The sequence below is a fragment of the Passer domesticus genome, chromosome 8, assembly GCF_036417665.1.
Source record: "Passer domesticus isolate bPasDom1 chromosome 8, bPasDom1.hap1, whole genome shotgun sequence".
In the NCBI taxonomy this organism is placed as follows: Eukaryota; Metazoa; Chordata; class Aves; order Passeriformes; family Passeridae; genus Passer; species Passer domesticus.
Genome location: NC_087481.1, coordinates 46,106,832 through 46,126,516, shown reverse-complemented (window position 1 = coordinate 46,126,516; position 19,685 = coordinate 46,106,832). Strand labels below are relative to the sequence as shown.

Below are 19,685 nucleotides of genomic sequence, written 5' to 3'. Positions count from 1 at the left end.
ACTATATCCTTTATAACTGGATAAAAATAGTAAAGAACATTGCTCTTGTGTTCTTGAGGCAACACCTTTTTTTCCTGCTTCCTGTAAAAGCCTCTATTGATGCCCAAAAGTTACCAGCAGAGAAAAAAGTACCATTCATCCACTGAGACAACCAGATCTTCACTGTTCCAGCAAATGAAGCCAAACTACATCTAACTTCTACTTTTACACCTTATGCAGCACCCCAACTGCATTAAACACATCTCTAAACCAACATGAATTGTTTAAAAACAGGAATTTTAGAGAAAAACACACCTGTGAGTCTCAAGCAATCTCAGCACTTGAAGCAGCTACATCTCAGTGCAGTTTTGAGAGTTACCTAAAGCCATTCAGCCTTTGTGCCTGAATTTCCCCCTCTGGTTCAGTTTCTAGTTTTTAAGGCAAGTCTCTTTGCCCTGAGTGCTAACAAGTGAACTATTATTTATAGCTATTGCACCAATCACAGAAGGTCATTGTGCTAGAGGTAGTTTCTTATGTAAAACTCTTTTTGGATGGGGGTGGGGAGAGAGCTGCGTTTCACCAAAACTGAACTGATAAGGAAAAAGAGACAGCACTGTTTACTCAGCAGCGCGTTGAAGTCTTTTAGCGCTGATAAACAACTGAAAGTAGGTAGTTTAAAGCATGTTATGATCCAATCTTGACTGCTTAATTCTAAATTAGAAACTGCAAGCAGCACTCTGATATAATTCAGTATTTATTTATTGTGGATTACAGACCACAGCAGTGCTGAGAAGAGTTTACAGTTAGATTCCCCTACAGACGTGCCTCCCAAACCAAAAAAAGGGTTTGCTCTCCCCAGCCGAGGAACACATAGTTGGCACCTCCTCCAGCAGAGAGCAGCTGGGCAGTTGCTACCATTTCTCATTCCACTCGATATTACCAGCTATTAAATTATCCCAAGTTTCTTGTTCAAGCTCAAACTCTCACAAAACAATTTTAAAAATCACCAAGCTGTGGGTCACAGCATGTTGCCATTTTCCATTTGGTGCCTTTTGTTAGAGATGAGACACACACACACATGTATATACCTCTTCATGGGTATTTTCTGGGGGTTTTTTCCTGGTTTTTCTTTTTTTTTCTTTTAAAAAAATCTACAGCTTTACATACAAAATAATGCCTGTACAAGAAAACAGTTCAAAGTTTGGCAAGTTTTTAAGAAATGCAAACACAATTCCATTTTAAGGACTGTGGAAAGCACCCTAAAACCCAAGGGCACAAAGAGCCTCCCTGCTCAAAGCCTCCAACAACAACAAGGAAGTTTCTATCCCTGGCTCGCAGTTTTGCTCCTTCCTTGCTAATAAAAAGCTTCTCTCACACAACTGTGCTCTCCGATCACACACCACGGGTGGGGAAGTGCTGATTATACAATTCCGTTTTGGGAAAGCCAGAAATCATATCCGTAGAGGTGGGGGAAATAGAAATAAAAGTAATCGCTCACATCCTCCACCTGAGCAAGCAGCTCCCACCGCACTTAAGCCGGTTGGTTACCTGTCTGAGACCCAGGAGGAAAGGCATTCTGCAGGCTCATCCTCCACGCCAGCACATGGGAAGGCAGGAATTTAAAGCCCCACAGCAACCATTTCTTCATCTGCTGTGGGCAGCCCGCTCCTCCGATCCTATTTAAACCAGGGCTTCCTCAGCTGGGAATGCTAAGTAAACAGGGTCCTGGGACACTGCACGCACTCGCTGGCTCCCCCTCCTCCTCCTCCCACTCCCTGTGACATATCTCAGACGCAGCCCAGCCGGGGTGTTTGCAAGAGGGAAATGACATCAGGTCGGGCAGTTCTGAGGAAAAAAAAACCCCAAAACCAAAACAAAACAAAAAAAACCACACCACCCCAAACAAAAAAGTTAAAACAATCCCCCAACACAAAAACCTGCAACACAAACAAAAAAACCATGCATTAAAAAAAAAAAAAAAGCCCAAAAAAACAAAACCGAAAGGCAGCCCTGAACCTTAAGACTGCCGAGCTGCTGTGTGACACCAGGCAGGTCGCTGCAAACGGGACCTGTCAGGGAGCCCTGGCAGAGCAGAAGTGCAAAAGTGCTCTCCTCCCTGCTAAGGGGATGCTGCAGTGGAGGGCAGCCTATCAAAAATATTGTCATGAGCCAACAGCGTGGTGATGATTACATCGTGCTAAGCAAAAACAGACAGTTCATCTGTTTCTGAGGAGAAAGCTAAGTTTGATGCTGCCTGCTGGACAGCCCTGGAGTCCTGGAAGCCACCACCTTGGTTTCCCTGAGTACCTCCAGACCCTGAGGACCTGGGTAGTCTTCACAGATCCAAAGCACTTCCCTGCCACCTTCTGCCTGCCACCACAGTTCCACTTTTTCTGACTCATAGCACTGCTCAACCCTCAGCCCCTGATAACAGCTGTCCCTCTAAAGAAACAGCAACAACTTCCCTGATTTCAGAAGGATCAGGATTGGACCCCTCCAGCATCAGACAGATGATGGGAAGAGTTTCAAATCCACCTTTCCCCAAGGAAAATCTGACTAACCCTGTCAAAAGGTTTCTCATTCTACTTGAGCTCATTTCACATTTTCATGCCAAGGGGCAATTAAGCCTTATAAACAAATTTATCATGTGGTGCCCAGGATGGCATGTCTTGTTTGTCCTCCCCCAAGCAAGGAGTACAGCAAGTTCCACAGTGGTGCAGAAGATGACACTGCAGAAGGTAATCTAAATTTAACTTCCTTTTCTACCTCCACTTTGAAAGTTCAGCAACCTCTTTTTTTGTGCTTCTCTTTAATCAGCAGCTGTCCTCGTCTGTCGGGGAGGGGGGGGCCTGGGACACCATTGCCACTCCCATATGCCCCAGCAGCAGCTCCATGGATATTTGACAGAGGACAAACTCCCCTGGCTTTTGACCTCTTTGGCTTTGGAGCCCAACACATTAAAATAAATGACAAGGAAAGGAATATACTTTTTTTGCATAGTGAGTTCACTGAATGCCTTTTTTAGTAGCAGTTTTATTAGAAATTTCAGTACTTCAGGAGAGAGAAGTCACATGAAATTCTTGCAAATGCTAAGTAGAAACAGGAGAAAAAAAAATTAAAGAGGAAACTTTAAAAAAAAAAAGGCAGAAAAGCAGAATAGACACCCCTTGCCACACAACAGCTAGACAGCTTTCAGCAGTGTCAGGAAAAGACACCCATTTTGCACATGCCAGAACCACTCAGTGACCACCACTGCTGCCTCCTCTCAGTCCAGCCCAGTCCAGCCCAGAGTGGTTTCCCAAATAAGAACCCCACTCTGTGTGTCCTCTCCACAACTGGACTGTGAGACTACACACAAGCATTACTTATTTTTACATCAACTTCAAGGCACCATCTAAAAATGCTGTCTAAGGGTAAGCACATCCCTGATTTCCCTGAGAGAAAACAAGCAGCGAAGCAATTTCCTGGAGGGTACAAAACATTGGCGTTAACTAGCATCAGTCAGGCAATGGGATTTTCCAGCTTTTGTGCTATTGGATCAAACAAACTCTCAACCTTTGCCTTTCCAATTCTATGGACAAACACCAGTGATATAAAAGGGCAGCTTTCTGTTTTAGTAATCTGTTCTGTGGCCTTGCAGTGGCCTTTGAAACATCTGATTTTGGCTGTTGCTATCCAGAGCTCTGGACCAGGCAGATCCCAGGGCTGAGCTAATGCAGCAGTTTCTAAACCCCTACTGTCAGAAGAAATCTAACTTTAACCACCCGCCTCTTCCCCAGCACACACTCAAAAGGCAAAGCATCATTCCAGATCTAAGACAAGTTGTGAAGGACTATCAAAAGCAGGAACTCGGCGGAAAAGCAAAAGCATCCTAATTTATGTGTGAATTTAGCAATCCTGGAAAGACTGACACAAAAAAGGTGGTTTGCAAGCAGGCATTACCACATTCGACTGCAGCAGGAGCAGCCACCCTCTCTTGCAGTCCCTGAGTGACAGCGGCCAGTAACACGCTCCACAACTCTGCTATAGGCGACTACGGAAAAAACCCTGTAGAGGGACAGAAAAAAATAAAAAAAAAGAGCTGGGCAAGGTAGCTCATACCCTTACAAAACACTGATCAACACCCTTAGAACCTCTGCAAAACACCTAGGTTCTCCTAACCGTTGCAATTGCTTTGTATAAACCAACTGGTATCCTTTTACCCCCTCCTCTTTTTTGAAGTTTGTAAATTCTTGCCCCAAAGCTCTGCCTGGTGGCACTGAGTTTCACAGACAGTGGTTGTGAACAAATAGTTTCTTTCATCAGGAATGAATTCACCACCTTGTAATTTGACTTTCATATTATTAGCAGGTGGGAACAGAAGTCCTCATCCATCTTCTCACCCATTCATTACTCTGTACCTGTTAGCTATCTTCTTATAAAAGATATCAATCTTCCCTATCCTCTTAATGTAAAATCTTATCCCAAAGCCTTCAGCTGCTCATTGTCCATTTCCAAAACCCTTCTAATTTTCTGCTGCTCTCTGCTTGGGGGAAACCAGAGCTGAAATAATAATTATTTTAATGAAAGCAAGAGCAGCTCTAAGGCAAGCTCAGCATGGGTTCACTTCCTTATACAAACCTGGAATTTAAGATCTGCAAAGGCTACACAACAGTGCATCTGTCCAAGATATAATGACAAAACAAACACAAGTTTTGAGTGTTTGTTCACACAGTTCCTCAGTAGATGACTCTCCTGAGGGCTCTGAAAAGTCTAATGTCAGGACAGATTATCTACATTACTTTCAAAATCTGCTTGTTTAGGCAGCTACCAACCATCCTTTTTGACATGTCAGCATCGATCCCACCACAGAAAAATGGTGAGCAGGTTTCTATTGGAAAAGAGGGAATAGAGGCCTCTAGGCATTACCAGTCTGTAACACTTCTCCAGAACATGCCAGCTACCCCAAATATGATGTCCAGCAAAGGATGCTGCTCAGTACCTTCACACGCCAATACATTGTGCCTCATGACCTCAGATACAACGTGCAAGTGAAACACATGATGGAAGTTGTTTGGGCCATTTCAAAGTTGCTTCTCATGTCTGATGGGAGATGCTTGCAAGCAAGTCTGATAACCAAGCAACGTATAGTACTCATTTTGATACACCTTGAGGAGATCCAGTTGTGATAACATGATTGCAACAAAAATTGATATTGTGCACCTCAGTCTGTCAGGATGGAAGCATGAGGCTGCTGCTCTCAGTTGCTCCACTATTGCACTCCTAGGCAGAGAGAGTTTTTGAACAGTAAATACACATGATGTGTAATATCCTCTCAATTAAACTTTAATACCATAGTTCTGTAACTACATGCACAGGTTGACAATAAAGTTGGAACAACTTTAATTATTCTTCCATTTTCCCTAGTGCACTCCGTTATTTTCATGTTGATAAGAGGACTGTTTCTGGATTACCATTTTTGTTAGTCAGCCTGCAGTCCTGGGTGCTAGGACTGAGACTTCATAAATCTGGCATGCACTCAAAACACAGTGTGAAAGAAGCAACCTCAATGAAGGTGACTTTACCCTTCCCCATCCTGGAGATGGTTCAGGGAATAAAGAATAGAAAAAGGAAAGAAACACACAGAAAGGTGTAAAAACAGATTCTCTGTTTCTCTAGAATAAGACAATATCCAGGAACAACAAGCTCCATCTGCCTTCACAGCAAATATTCTAAAGGGACTAGTTTGCTAGAAAAACTAGCATGAGACACTGGGAGATGACCAATGCTGGAACAGCAATGCAATGTTAAATCTGCCTACAAACCATTTCTGTCTGCCCACCTGTGCACTTGTAGATCCCTGAAGAGTGAAGGGCAACTTCCCCACCCCAATGATAGCACTACAAGAACATGATGACTTTCCAGTGTGAGGACCAGGTGTCCCGGGTTCATGTAACATTGGCACTGCCTACCAAGAATGCCATCAACAAATTCCAGAGGACCAAGAAGAAGAGGTCAGGCTAGTAACTTCCCAGTACCTGCAGGAGCTAGAATATCTACTCTTTTGCTCAGGGGACAAATGGCCCAAAACAAACCTTTCACCTGTCTAATATTACATTATTGTTCAGGAGTGGGGTAAAGTGGGTCACCCAATCCACATGAACTCCAACTACAAAACAAGAACATTGGAGTTATTGCATTTACTATTTTTTCAGTCCAAACTATCTTAATCTTTGTTGCAGAAAGCAAATAACAATGTTAGGAAAAGACACCATATCTGTTGGAACCAGTGTGTGAGTTAGCACAAATAACAATGTCAGGAAAAGACACCATATCTGTTGGAACCAGTGTGTGAGTTAGCACTGCAACCAGTCTGATGGATCAATAAGTTTTAATGTGCAACAAAGCACAAGGGCTTGCAGTGCTAAGAAGCTGTGCCTCTTCCCCACAGGGCATCACTTCTGTCAGCTCAGTGATTCAGAAGTGCAAAAAACTCTTGCAGCTTAGTGAGTTAAGCGAATAGGGACAGTGAATCTCAACCTCACTGCCGTTACCTGTCTTTCTCTCTGAGTAACTGGTTGACCAGGGAGGATGAGACTCTGCACTTCAAAATATTCTCCGTGTTACTGAGAGCCCCAACAGCAACAGCTCATGCTTGATTCCAATTGACTCTCGATTCCAACTGAATCCCAAACAGCAACTGTCAGCCAAGCAGGCAAGCACAAATATGTGCCACATCTCCACCCAAAAGCCATGTGTAAGCCCTGAAGTAGTGTGCACCACAGAGGAAGCCACTACCCACTCCATGATCTGCTGTTTCAGTGAGAGCATGTCCTCTTCACTGCTCCTTTGTGGGTGAAGAAATACCAACAGTAAAGCACTTCCCTTTGCACTTTCATACAGCAAGCAATCCTTTCTCTGAAGCTGCCTTTTGTATTAAGCTATCCTAAGGGCACTCAAGGAAAGTGCAGGGAGCAGACAAGGGGAGGTTGTGGAGGACATACCCAAGAGGAGTCCCCTCCAACACCCATCTGAGAGAGGAGATAAAACCAACCACATGCAGGCTGTTCAGACACTCTTACCCACTCTGCTGTTCAGAGCTTTTCTCTGAGACCAAAATAGTTTTTTCTAAGTGTAGTTTGAGGTTTCCAGCCCTCAGTGACATTGCTCCCACTGCTGTTTCCCCATGGACCAGAAAATGATAGCCACAGGTCCAGCGTGCTTTTCTTCACAGCAACAGAGCTGCAGCCAAACCATTGCAACTGTAATGCCAAAGTCTGTGTGAATCATCTACTTTTGTGCGACCACTCTAACACCCATGCCTGCCATCCAAGCCCAGAGTTGTTAAAAAGCTTTAAAGTCCTTCATCACTGAGGCACAGAGGGACTAAAGGGTTGAAAGTCCCCTATTTGAGAAGTGATGCTAAGTGCTTCAAAAAAGATTGGGTTGATTCTGCCCCTTTAGCATTCCCAGGTTTTTGGGCACCTGAAATGCCCAAATGAAGATGTCAGGCTTCACTTTTAGTCTGGAGTGGGTAATGAAGTCATGGTAAAGCCTACTCAGCTTTCTTCTAAGCCTGCTGGGAGGGGGAGAAGGAGGAGGGAGTGGAGAGTTCAGCTGTTAAATATTTTATGAGACGGCCACAGTGTATCCGGGGTGGTACAGGGACACCAGCTTGGCTCCTTGCTTTTTGGCACTACAGCTCTTGTCTTCCTGATGCCCATGTAAGCAAACAGGACTTTGGTAATGGCTCAAGAGGAGACGATCTGCCCCAGACAGGGGAGAAGGCAGAGTCTGCAGACAGTAACAGGATCCCCTAAGCACAGAATTAAGACGGTAAGCGTCTGTTCTAGTTTTAGAGTCTTGCACCATGTGGGTACCAAAAATACAGCCTGTGTGTGCCCTTTGGTCACATCATCACAGACATGCATTGTCCCAGAGATCCTTACCAGCACAACCTTGATGGAGAACTTGGATGCCCTACTCTTACAAGTGCTATTTGATTTCTCTACAAATGACAGCAACTCACTATTTTTAGTGTTCATCTCATGGCTGCTTGGCGTTTCCCTTGGGCCTTACTTACCCTTGTTTCACAGCTTTGGTGCCAGCTCCCACGAAGCATTTTTTTGATGCCAGAAGGGATCATGCCAAGTCTGTCTGTGTTGATGCCAAAATGGCAGCTGGCTTTACTGTTGAGATAGGATTTGCCAAAACTAACAACACTAGCGCTGGGGTGACTAGAATTGACTTTAAGGTTTTCATTTTCCTTACTCTTCTATTGCCTCTGGATTCCATGGGATAACGCTGCTCTGAATACCTTCTGGGGTCCTAAAAGATGGATTTTTTCATCGTAGGTTAAGTCAATAGGCAATTATACAGCAGACAGTCTTAATTTAGAGATCCTCAAAGAGAAGGATACTTTTATACATGAAGCAATTATCTGGGATGCAGCACTGATGCTGCTGGGCCCAACTACACAGACCAAGGCCTGCTGCAGATAAGGCAGGGCATGAACTCTCAGAGCCTGCAAATGTGTTTATAAAGAACCTACCACAAAAACAGACAATCTGTTGAAGATAAGGGTGGCTACGTGATTTACCAAGATATACCTACGACAGAAGTCTGGAGTGCACAAGAAGGTCAGGGATCAGCCAAATTGCATTACATTACCATGGGCAAGAAGATAAAATCCAAGCAAGTTAATTGCCCTTTGCCCCTTTTGCACTCTCACAAAGTGCCACTGTGTGAAAAGCCAATATTCAGATAAAATCCAGTCTCACACATGATACACAGGCATGTTGGTTATGGGAAACACCCACAGAGATAGGAATAGATAGCAGACATGATAGGCAATCACACGTGCAGATGCCTGTGATTTTAAGTGATGGTAGCCCTGCAAATTAGAAAGCAATTTGATGTTAACCTCTGCTGCTTTTCTTATAAAAACCCACACCTTGCTCAGAAACAGTGGTGTTAAATGAGCACCTGATTGCCCAAAGACACTCAGCTCTTGCTTCAGGAACCATGCACTGGTTAACCTGACAAGAGGTAAACAATTGGCTAAAAAGGTTTTGTCATCAGGTAAGACTTTGCTGGGAGGATCTGTTATGCATATAGTCTGGTCAGATCTCTCAAGTTTGTTGGCCTTTCCTGCGCATAAGTTTACATCTTGAAGAAGTCTAGAAAATCTCTTCTCAAATCCCAGCAGTCTTGTTTTCTGCAGCTTGTTTTACAAGAAAGAGGCTCTTTCATTAAGTTCTAAGAATTACATTTCTCCAGCAGAACACCACTTCTACATGGCTTGAACCCGTCTTTGGAGGAACAGATTTTCTGGGAAATCCTTCAGAAAAAACCCCAAAACATCAGCAGCCACCTCCTTTTGAGCACACTGCTGGATATTATGGTTTGTTATAGAGCAATATCGCATAGGCTGAGGCAAATGTCCTCAAGTTGCTCTCTACATATGTACACCCTCAAGAACTTTCCTATTATCCCTGGACTCTTCCTTCCAGGCCCTGCTGTGCTATCTACATCTCCACAGATAAACGGATTCTGGTTTGCAGGAGACTGCATTTGCAGTACTCAAACTACAAACAATTGCTTTAATTGAATATTCTTCCTCTTAGAAAATACATGTGTATCACAATATGGTATTCCCAAAATTAAAAGTCTCTCAATTAACCCAATGGGCTGTGCAGCATCTGAGTTTCACAGGATTTCTGTCATCTAGCAGCAACACAAACTCATTCTTTCACTGCACGTAGGCTGAGGCTCAGAGTTTGGCACAAGCATGATGAAAGCCCCTCCACATGGCAAGGTGGTCTGACTAGCAGAAAGGAAGACTTCTCCTCTTCCAAAATGAAGGGCACTGAAAATCACATTTCTTCATACAACCAAAATGAAGAATGAAAGGAAATCACAAGTTTAACTATTAAGAAAGCTCAGTATCACAAGCATTTAGAAGATCACAGCACAACAGTATTAAAGACATAACTTTTAAATCTCTAGACAAAACTCTGTGAGAGCTATTCAGTCTTAAACTCCACTGCTAAAAACTTCCTCAAAAATGCAACTTTATGGAAAAAACACTTTAGAAAACGTCATTTTAAACAAAAGATTGTCTTTTCTAACTTGAATTACTGCATTGCTTATGATCTCTCCAAGTACTTGGAATTAAAAATGAGTAAACAAAAGTAAGGAATAAATCAGCATAGTGTATGGTTAAGGGCAGATTCAAGCTGAGTTCACCTGTATCTGTGAAAGAGAATAAAATATAAAATACCTTAAAGCCTAATTTCTTTCCTGTTATGGTACAGGTTAGGTTTTGACTGACATTTTTACCAGGAAAACAAGAGAAGGCCACCCACTTTGCTGCCCTGCCAGCCAGAGAGCAGATGTTTTGAGGGGGCCCTCAGAAAACATGGTGTACATGAACCACAGCTGACAGATGTAGCTTCCCAGGTGCAGATGAAGCTGGTTCAAACCAAGCATTCAGGGCAAAAAAAATTCAATGTCTCCCATCACCAGCTTCACCATCCTGCTTCATTTTCCCTAACCATAGAATGGGAATAGCACCTGAGGTACTAGAACCACTGGAGTCAGAATTACTGAATTGCTTTTCTTGCTATGCCTAGCAGAAGTGCCACCCAAGCATTTCCTGTGGGGAGGGCTCAGCCAGAGGCTGCCCAGGCAGCCCCAAGTTATGTAAGGAACAGGCGGCTGGGAGGAAGCGATGTCCCGGTGTCGCCTTTCAGCACCGGCCCTGGCATTACGCAGTTTGCACTTTGCTGAAGCATTAAAGGCACTGGTGGCACCTGGAATCACAGCCAGTTTCTAAATTTCAGTCACAAACCTGCTGGCCAGGCGGCTTTGCCCTTTCAAGGGCAGATAGCTCCAACACGCTGTGGTCCCACTCACCTTCTTTCCTGGGATCTGTAGGGTTTTCCCCTAAGGTGCAAAATGTGTGCATAAGCTTATTTCTGAGTCCAGTAATTACAAACTTAATTCAGTTTTATTTTGGGAAGAAACGTTGATAACCATAGCCTGCCTTTATGGGCATTATCTCACCCAAACTGCTATATTTTCCATTGTTATTCTGCTGGAGGATAAAGTGAACACTCCCCTGGCTGTGCAGAGCAGGAGGACCAAATGACCCACACGGTTTTACTTCTTTCATGCCCTTCTCTGCAGCAAGGCTGCAGGAAAAGAGAGAAGATCAAGCACTTGCTTTCTCCTTGCTCAGGCCTAGCTCCCAGACATGCATGTGCTCCAGATCACAAAACCGGTGACCTTTTGCTACTGCAAACATTGCTTCTTTTGGAATTCTCCCATAGCGTAAACCAAATGGTCTGTATGAATCAGCATAAAAAAATCAGATCAAAACCTAACTGACATCCTACCTTTTTAGAGGAAAGTAGTTAGTGCTAATTAGAGTGACTACAGTAAAACAGTAAATATAAAAAAAAACCCCAGAAAAACACCAAAAGAAAGCCCCAACTAGCAAAACCTTTTCTTCTTCAGAAGGTGAACAATATACATCACCCACAGCACTCAGAAAGCTTACAAGCCCTGTGGGTGACTGTTGAATGAAGAAACTCTAAGACAAGGAAATATTTTCAATTTTTAGAAATACTCACTTCTGACACATCACAGGCTCCTACAATAGTATTTTTCCCCTGAACGGGGAAGTTTGGGGAGCAGTAATTCTGAACATCTCCTCTGGAACACCAGGACACCAACCCTCATTTCCTGGCAACAAATGAGAAAACTAACCACCAATTTAGTTTCAGGGACCCAGCCTGCACTTTGAAAAGTCATTAGACCATTGAAAAGCCATCTTCCAGGTAAAAATACATAAAGAACTTAGGGACAGACAGCAACATTTGTGAGCAGGATTTAGTTACAGATTTAATTACAGAGTGACCATCAGACTTGTCCTCCTTTCAGCACTTGTTTCTTAACACAGGCTTCAAAAGTCAGGGCTGTTTGAAAATCAGAGAGGCAAACCCAGAGGCACCAGGCTGTCAAACTGCTCTGGGAACGATTCACTGCACCCAAAGCATCAACATTTCTCTAACCTATTCTTAAGGCAACTTCAATCACTAATGTAGCCACTGCCTCAACAGGGGACGTACTCCTGTGCTTGATGCCCTTCAAACATAAGGATGTTCTTTCCCATTAACATTAACTCAGGCCTTAGTGCAAGATAAGGCAGTAATTTCTTCTTCTCCACTAAAAACAAGATGACTGATCTTAGTGAACTTTTTAACTTAGCTCACCTGGAAAATTGTTCCATTTCTCTATAAGCTGCTTCCAGAAGACAGAAGAAGTCTTTATTTCCTAGACTACAAGGATTAAATCATGGTTTTACTGATTTTCTCAGTCTGAAGCTTAAACCCATCTTAAAATGTGGGATCCAAAATGAGGCATATCACTTACTAGCATGGAGTATTACAAAATACCTGTATAGGACAATTCTACACTGTTAACAATTTTGTGAGTTTTTTACTGAAAGAACTGTGTTCAATTTCTGGTCTAAAATCCCACACTATTTCACTTTTTCCATTGCTAAATCCATTGTTACTTAAGGAAAAGTGAAATAGACTTCAGGCTATTTCTTCAAGTTGTTCTCCTGTTTTAAAAAACTTCCATCAGCATCTCAAGTGTTTTCTTTGTCTCCAAAACTGCTGGCACAGAGGCAGAACAAACCCCCCAGGATCCCACTCACCACCACAGACACTCCTCAGCAAATATTCATCACTTAATGAACCCCCTGAACACAGATCCTCACTGAGTATCCTATAACCAATGTGCTGCCTCACTCAGGCTGGGCTGTAAAACATCCATTGAATTAACCAAATTAAACTCATCAGCCTCCTCCCATGAGGTTGTTCCTGATAAATCCACACTGCTCATTTCCTGTTGCCTTAGAGATGCTTATAAAACCTTCAGGGATTTATTCTAGTGCTTCAATAGAGACTGAAGCACTTCACCATTTTCTAACTTTTTCTTATTTTTTTCCTTTAATCTGACCCCCTATACATTTAGTATTTCTTTTCATATGTGCAGACTTACAACCAGGAGTTTGTACACTGTCTGTTTGGGAGTCTTTTCCCTCCAGAACCAAAAGAGCTGCAAACACTTTCACTATGTATCAGTTACTGAGTTATTGTACACTAATTTCATTTATTAAATTTTAGATCAATACCCTTCTTTTTCTTTTTTTACATCTAACACTGTTTTGCAGAACCTTTTCCTAAGCCTTTGTGTGTTCCTTACTAGCTGCAATATAATTTTTACACTAAAGGTAAATGATAAAACAGTAAAATCTTTACTGTCCCTTCAGTTTTAGATGGCTGGATTTAGTAGATGGTTTTAACACCAGCAAAATATAATGAAGATGATAATAAATTTCAGAATCCTTTTCAAATGCAGGTCTGACACGAGAAAGAAAAAAGTTAAGAACTTTTTCCACATATAGCCCATCTATAGAAATAATTCAGCATAAACTGACAGCATGGCTTTATCTTTTAAGAGTGTCAACACACAGTGGACTGTCTATTGCAGTCTGAGCTCACACTGACTTGAAGTTATCATGAGGAAAAATAAGTGATCATCAAAAATGTTCCAAAATTCTTGGGAAATGCAAAGCCAAGCAAAATAAATAAAAAAAAAAAGCGAAAGCCATATTTTGTAAATGTAAAAACATATTTGTGAAATGGAACTTTTATCTTGCCAAAGCAAGCCAGCAGAACCAGTGGCATTCAGTGCATCCACCATGCACCAAGAGACCTTCAGAGATGCCTGAAGGATTCAGACTAGAAACCAGATCCATAACAGAGACAAATCAAGCAGCTTTGTTGTCAGACAAAGCACACTGGATGAGGTTGAATTGTCATACATGCAACTAGAGTATTCTTGAGCTGTGCAGTTAGAGGAAAGTCTCTGAGCTGTTTTGTGCTCCACAGCCCTTGTAGCTCTGCACAGCTGAGCCTCTCTACTTCCCTTCTCAAGGCAGGCTGGAGGAAACAACCCTGCTGATTCCTCATTATCGTGAAGAGATGCTGTCAAATTGTCTGCAGACAGCTTTTGAATTACCCTGAGGAACAGCCAGGCCTCCAAAAACTCAACACACACATGGAAAATGCTTCTTCCTACTTCCCAAGAGGAGGAAGATGCACTAGTGGCTCCTACATTCCCTGAACTGCAGCTAGCTTGGGAGTGTCTGCAGCTTACAGCAGTTTTCACCAGGTTCTTGTTCAAGTCCTCCACTCTGTGCTCTCATTTAGATGACCTGGAAGAAATTTCGATGTGTGCAGATGCCAAGGACATCCCTTGTGAGTTGAGTCCTTAGGTATGAGAAATGCCACCAAGTCAGGGGTTTGACTGAGAGCCCAGATCTTGCTGTAATGTGATAGCTCTGCCAGAGCCACCCTGCCAGGTCCATAAATCCCAGTATTTCACAAAGTAGCAGTGGAACCTGAAACAAGATTAGCTTCTGAAGGACAAGTTGGTGGTCTGGAGGTTTTGTTCTAGTTCAGTGTTGCCCTAGGGCAGCTCAGCTGACCACACAGGCAAGGAGCACAGGCTGCTGCTGTACCACTACAGATGCCAAGCACTGAGTACTGGGAGTCAACCCTAATGCCAGAACAAAAGACAAGACCATTTCCCAAGTTCAACAGTGCCCTGACAGACCCAGCTTTACATGGAATGTGTCTAGGAACAACCATTTTTTCACAGTAGAGACAGATTTATTTTCGGGGAAAGAACCCAAGAAAACAAAAACAAAAAACAAACAACAACAAAAAAACCCACCCAAACAAGTGGTGGGTCAGATCTCTCAGAGAGATGCTGGCATCTTCAAGAAAGGTCAAGAACTCACCCCCAGTGCCTCTAAGCCCTTACTGGGAATGAACAGAAATGAAAGAAACCCTCTATCTATTCAATAGCACAGATTCAGACATTCTGTCAAGATCTGAGCACTTTTACCATGTTTTTTTCTTAACACAGCCTGGGGCTCAAAAACATTCTTGAACATAAAGGTTCATATAAATCTACCAAATTAGAGTCAGAAAGACTTTCAAATGTAATTTACAACTCAGCCAGTCAGCAAAAACATCAAAGGGCACTACCCAGTAGATTCCCCCCATATATAAACACTCAGAGCAACATCAAAATTTGTTCTGCAATAATGTCTTCATGAGACAGTTGATCTTTAGTGATCAAGGAAGTTGTGGATAAACCTCAAGACTGAGAATGTTTTTGGTGCATATTCTCATTTCTCCCAAGGGAATCTTGATCTTCTGACGAATATTAACATGAAGTATGCAAAACATTTTATGGACTGTTTATAACCTAATGACTCCAAGTGTAACCTTAGATGTCATTCTGCAAAGACTTAGTCATGTTCAGCAATCTGAGCAGAGGGAAAATGCTAAAGCCTCTTGGGCAGATCACTTTTATTGCTCCTTTAGCTCTGTTCAAGCAGTTTCACATAACTCAGTTAACTTATACTGGTATCAGCAAAACACTGCTCAGAATGAAGCTGACATAAAACTCATGGTTACATTATTAACTAGTAAAATCCTTCCAAGGACTTGTGTTTGGAAATGTCTCTTCACATATACAGCCAAATGTGAAAATGCAAAAGATTCTTACTTAAATATTACTTAATGGTAATGTTAAAACTAGTGTTCTTCTGAAAAAGATTTTGAAATAAATACTCTAATCCTTCAATAAAAGACAAACATGAAAAGCATATGGTTCTCACTGGATATGCTTATTGCAAATCAACTTACCTTCCTGGAAACTCAGTATGTATTTGCTAAATGAAAACAAAGCATCTCTTATGGCTTCACAATTAGAATTTTAAGAAACAGATGCTACAGGAGTTACAGTTTTCTTGACAATGTTACTTTACCAGTTATACATCTTGAAGGCTAAAAACAAGTATTCAAGGAAAAAATACTGCCACAATCTGTGAAGTTAATATTTATGTTAAAAATACTCATGGAAGAATCTAGCTGTTTGCTTTCCAGAACCCACTAACTGGTCTCTCCTATTTTTCAAATAAGAAGAGGCCTTTGCAGAATTATAAATAAAACACTGAAACCTCCATGTGACTTCCCCATATGCAGCTTTTCAACAGCCAAGTGATTTCCCCTATCCCATCCCCACTGTTTGCATACTAAGGCAATGTTTGCCAAGTTTTGCCAAGTAGAGAATTCTTAAGCCAAATTTGTAAAACCAAGAAGATAAAGATTTTGTTAATATCCTCTGATCAGACATAAACATCATAAGGAGAGTTAAACTGTGGAAAAGAGCAAGAGAAAAAAAGATTTTATGTTTTGCCATCAATTTACCAGGAATGTCTCTGTGTCAGTGTAGAATATGAGCATGCCAACATCAGCTTCTGAGTTTTTGAGAGCCCTATATGTAGCCGTCCCACTTCTGCACATGTTCTGAGGCATAATACTCTTCACTCATTGAACAAACAAGCAGATCTAACCTGAAAGGTGGAGGAGTTAAGAGAACATCTCAGTTTTATTCATCTAGGGCTACTAGCAGATGTAGCTTACAGGATTTTCCTGCCTGTTGCTTTTCTGGTTGCCTTCATTCCTACCACAATATCCAGATACCTGAAAAGCCAACATCCAAATAGCTCTCCATGCTATGCATCACATCCAGAAAGCTTGTGGAGGTGACTTAAAACCAGGCTTCCAGTTTTCTGAAGGGTGGGACCTGTGACCACACCTACAAGGAACAATACAGTGGCTAATTCTGAGCCAAAAGGAGATGGCAGGCAAGGCTGGAGCACATGTACCAGGACAACAGAAGGGACTGCCTGCCAGAGGAAAAAGCAGAGGACAAAGAACAGAGCTGGTCATCACTTGAACAAGTAGGGCAGCCCAACAAGGAATGCAGGAAAGTCACCTGTCACAGAACATTAAGATGCCATGTTAGACTGAATGCCCCACAGCAGAAGTCCAAGACTTGTTCTTCCCAGGACACCAAAGTATCTCTTTTCCAGTCCAATCTGCAGCACAACATTCATTCCCACTGACCTCACTTTTCCCCTTGCATGAAGAACACGCCCAAGGTGCTATCTTGATCAATGCAATCACAAAAGGTTGTTCATTACATGCAACAGTTCAGTAAAGTACATCTGGTAGTATGACAAAAATCTGCACAGGGACACCTTGAAATACTCATGTTCCATTTGATCTACCTCAAATCCCACTAATATCTGAACACTCCTCTGTCACCAGGAGTGCAAGAGCTGTGGCTGTGGGCTGGTGACAACCGGCAGCTTCACTCCATGTGGCCCCAAGCCTGTGCCATGAAAGCCTGGCACCAAGACTTGTATGAAGAAACTGCACACACAACAGGGATGGAAAAGCCTGCTCCACCCTCATGAAAGGCATTGTCTGGTCCTACTTACAGCCTGAAAAGCCAGGGGCAAGAGGTTCTGTCTTTACTCTCTGCAGTCATGCTCAGCTATACTCGATGCCTGCACTCCAAAGTTTATGTTTACTTCCTGTTGACAAATATGTTCTTCTGCAGTCTATTTCATTTCTTTTCAAAAAATAGAGAACACTTTTTTTTTTTACATTACATTAGCCAGGTTTCTTGTGCAAGACAAATTATAGCCTCTATACAAAACATAACTGGGATTCCAAATAACTAGTTATCCATTCTCAACTGTACTGGGCTTCATGTCTGGCAAAGTCACTGTCTTCTATTCTTTCCTTTTCTACTAGCAGAAAAAGAACAGAATTTACTATATCAGAAACTGACTAAGTCATTAATATTTATAGAGAACACCTATTACTTTATATTACACAAAAGATTTGACGTTTTGTTTTTCATTTGATATTTTTCATACTAGTTCAGTATTAATATTTGTATACATACTGAAAACAAGCAGAACTCTTAAAAGCTCTCAGGCTTCAGAAGAGGACATTCTGTGATTTAGTTATTCGCAGGTAGTAAGAGAAAACAAATAAAAAATCATACTGTTTATGAAAACTAGTAATTGTTGATGATGACCATGTTTTTAGGGTCTATCTTTGGAGAACTGTCAGTAGAAAGAAGCATCTTCCTTTTATTTACCTCTGTCCTACACCAAATATCTGTATTAAAAATAAATTTTAAAACAAAGACAACTCTATTTTCTTTTATTCTTCCATGGTATCAAGGACACTGAAAGCATAACTCACTCTAGTGATTTCCTGTAAAAGAGGATTTCATTGTTAACTATAGCAAGCAAACACCAGATTTAAATTTTCCCTTGCAACTTGCCAATATTCTCATGACTCAGCTTAAAAAAAAAAGTTTTCTTTCCACTTCAGTAACTTTCCTCTTTTGGTCTCCAGCAAAAAGATGGATGATAATTTAGAAAGATTCCTAGCCATGCATCATTTCTGGCTGATATCAGTTACAAGCCAAAAAGTAATCAGAGATTTAAAATACTGGCAGAAATAGTTTAGTGGTTGGTATTCCTTTGCTAATGCAGAACTTCAATACTGCCTTTATAAAATCAGCATCAAAAGAGATGCAGAATTATGTACTCAATGCTTCTGACATACTTGATTGTAACTGGACAGTCTAAGTAGGAAGCCATAAATCCATTGCCAACAGCCTCTGAGATAACCAGCAATATGATAGCAAAAAGTGGCATCAGGATTAAAAATGAATGATCTCATAATTTCTCCCGAAGTGCCAAGAACTCAGACCTTCACATGACTGAAGACCCTTTACAGAGTAACCACACATGAAAACACACATTCCAGGCTCACAGGACTGGAACCCTCATAACAAAGTGCCATAGTGATGACTCAAGTTCTATGGGCAACTTTTTTCCATGCCATTAAATATCTAATTTTTCTATCTCCACACCTCACAATCCACTTTTTGTACCTAAAAATACTGACAGAAGAGATCTCCCATGGCATGAGATGCATGGGAAGCTATGCAACAGTCTTTGGGTTGGGGAAGCCAGCTCAAATCTTTATTTCTCAACTCAGGAGCACAAAGAAAAGAACACTTGTACCGGCTTTCACATCTCTCTTCTTCACATCTTGACGTCTCTGCTAACAGATTCTAACAAGCAGGACACCAGAATTCATACTTCAGCATCTTCAACTTCTTTCCTGAAGGACTCCAGCTATTGATTCCTGATAACGTTGCCAAGCTGGTCCCTGAAACAAGCCAGAGAGTGCTCAGGAAACATTCAGGAAAAGGTTGGAAGGAAGAGGTGGTTGCAGGCAGATCCCAGCACTCAAGAGATCAGCTTCTGACTGCAGGGATTAGCAGGACTTTCCATATCACAGCATATCTCAGAGACTGCAAGGATTTCCCAACTTCAGAATAACAACTCGGAGAGGACACAAAGAGGAGCTGTAAAGCTGCAAAGGCCTGTGTGGCTGAACTGAATACCTGAAGCTCTCTGCAGCCTGGGCAAGGTACAGTCCAATGTGTTATCACAAGTACCAGATGTTACTGTACACGCTTCTTGACCAGAAACCTGAATTTAGAGATCAGATTTAGCAGTGCAGCTTTGTGCAAGGATTTTGACATGAATGCTAGAAGCACCAAACAAGAAAGAAAGAAAAAAAAAAAGCCAACCAACCAGCCATCATTCTTTAGAAACGCAGCTGCATGGAAGAATTTCAGAAATACTTTGTCCAAAAGTGTTTCAGTTGCCATTCAAAATACTCTCCCATTGC

General features: G+C 42.0%; 1 protein-coding gene across 11 annotated transcripts in view; it reads right to left on the bottom strand.

The window, feature by feature from the left end:
• WBP1L (WW domain binding protein 1 like) overlaps nt 1–19,685 on the bottom strand; it is a 59,005-nt gene that overhangs the window by 22,643 nt on the left and 16,677 nt on the right. For 3 of the 11 annotated variants that reach the window (XM_064431171.1, XM_064431169.1, XM_064431172.1), the window contains one exon: nt 3,922–4,026. The exons of 4 other annotated variants lie outside the window; for them this stretch is intronic. Coding sequence is in view for 2 of the 7 variants with exons in the window: in XM_064431168.1 (XP_064287238.1) it covers nt 1,528–1,627 (100 nt within the window). In the remaining 5 variants the exon portion in view is untranslated. Of the gene's footprint in view, nt 1–294; nt 411–1,527; nt 1,762–3,921; nt 4,027–6,512; nt 6,537–19,685 lie in introns of those variants that run through there. 4 more of the 11 variants (XM_064431174.1, XM_064431168.1, XM_064431166.1 and 1 more) reach the window with 4 other exon arrangements.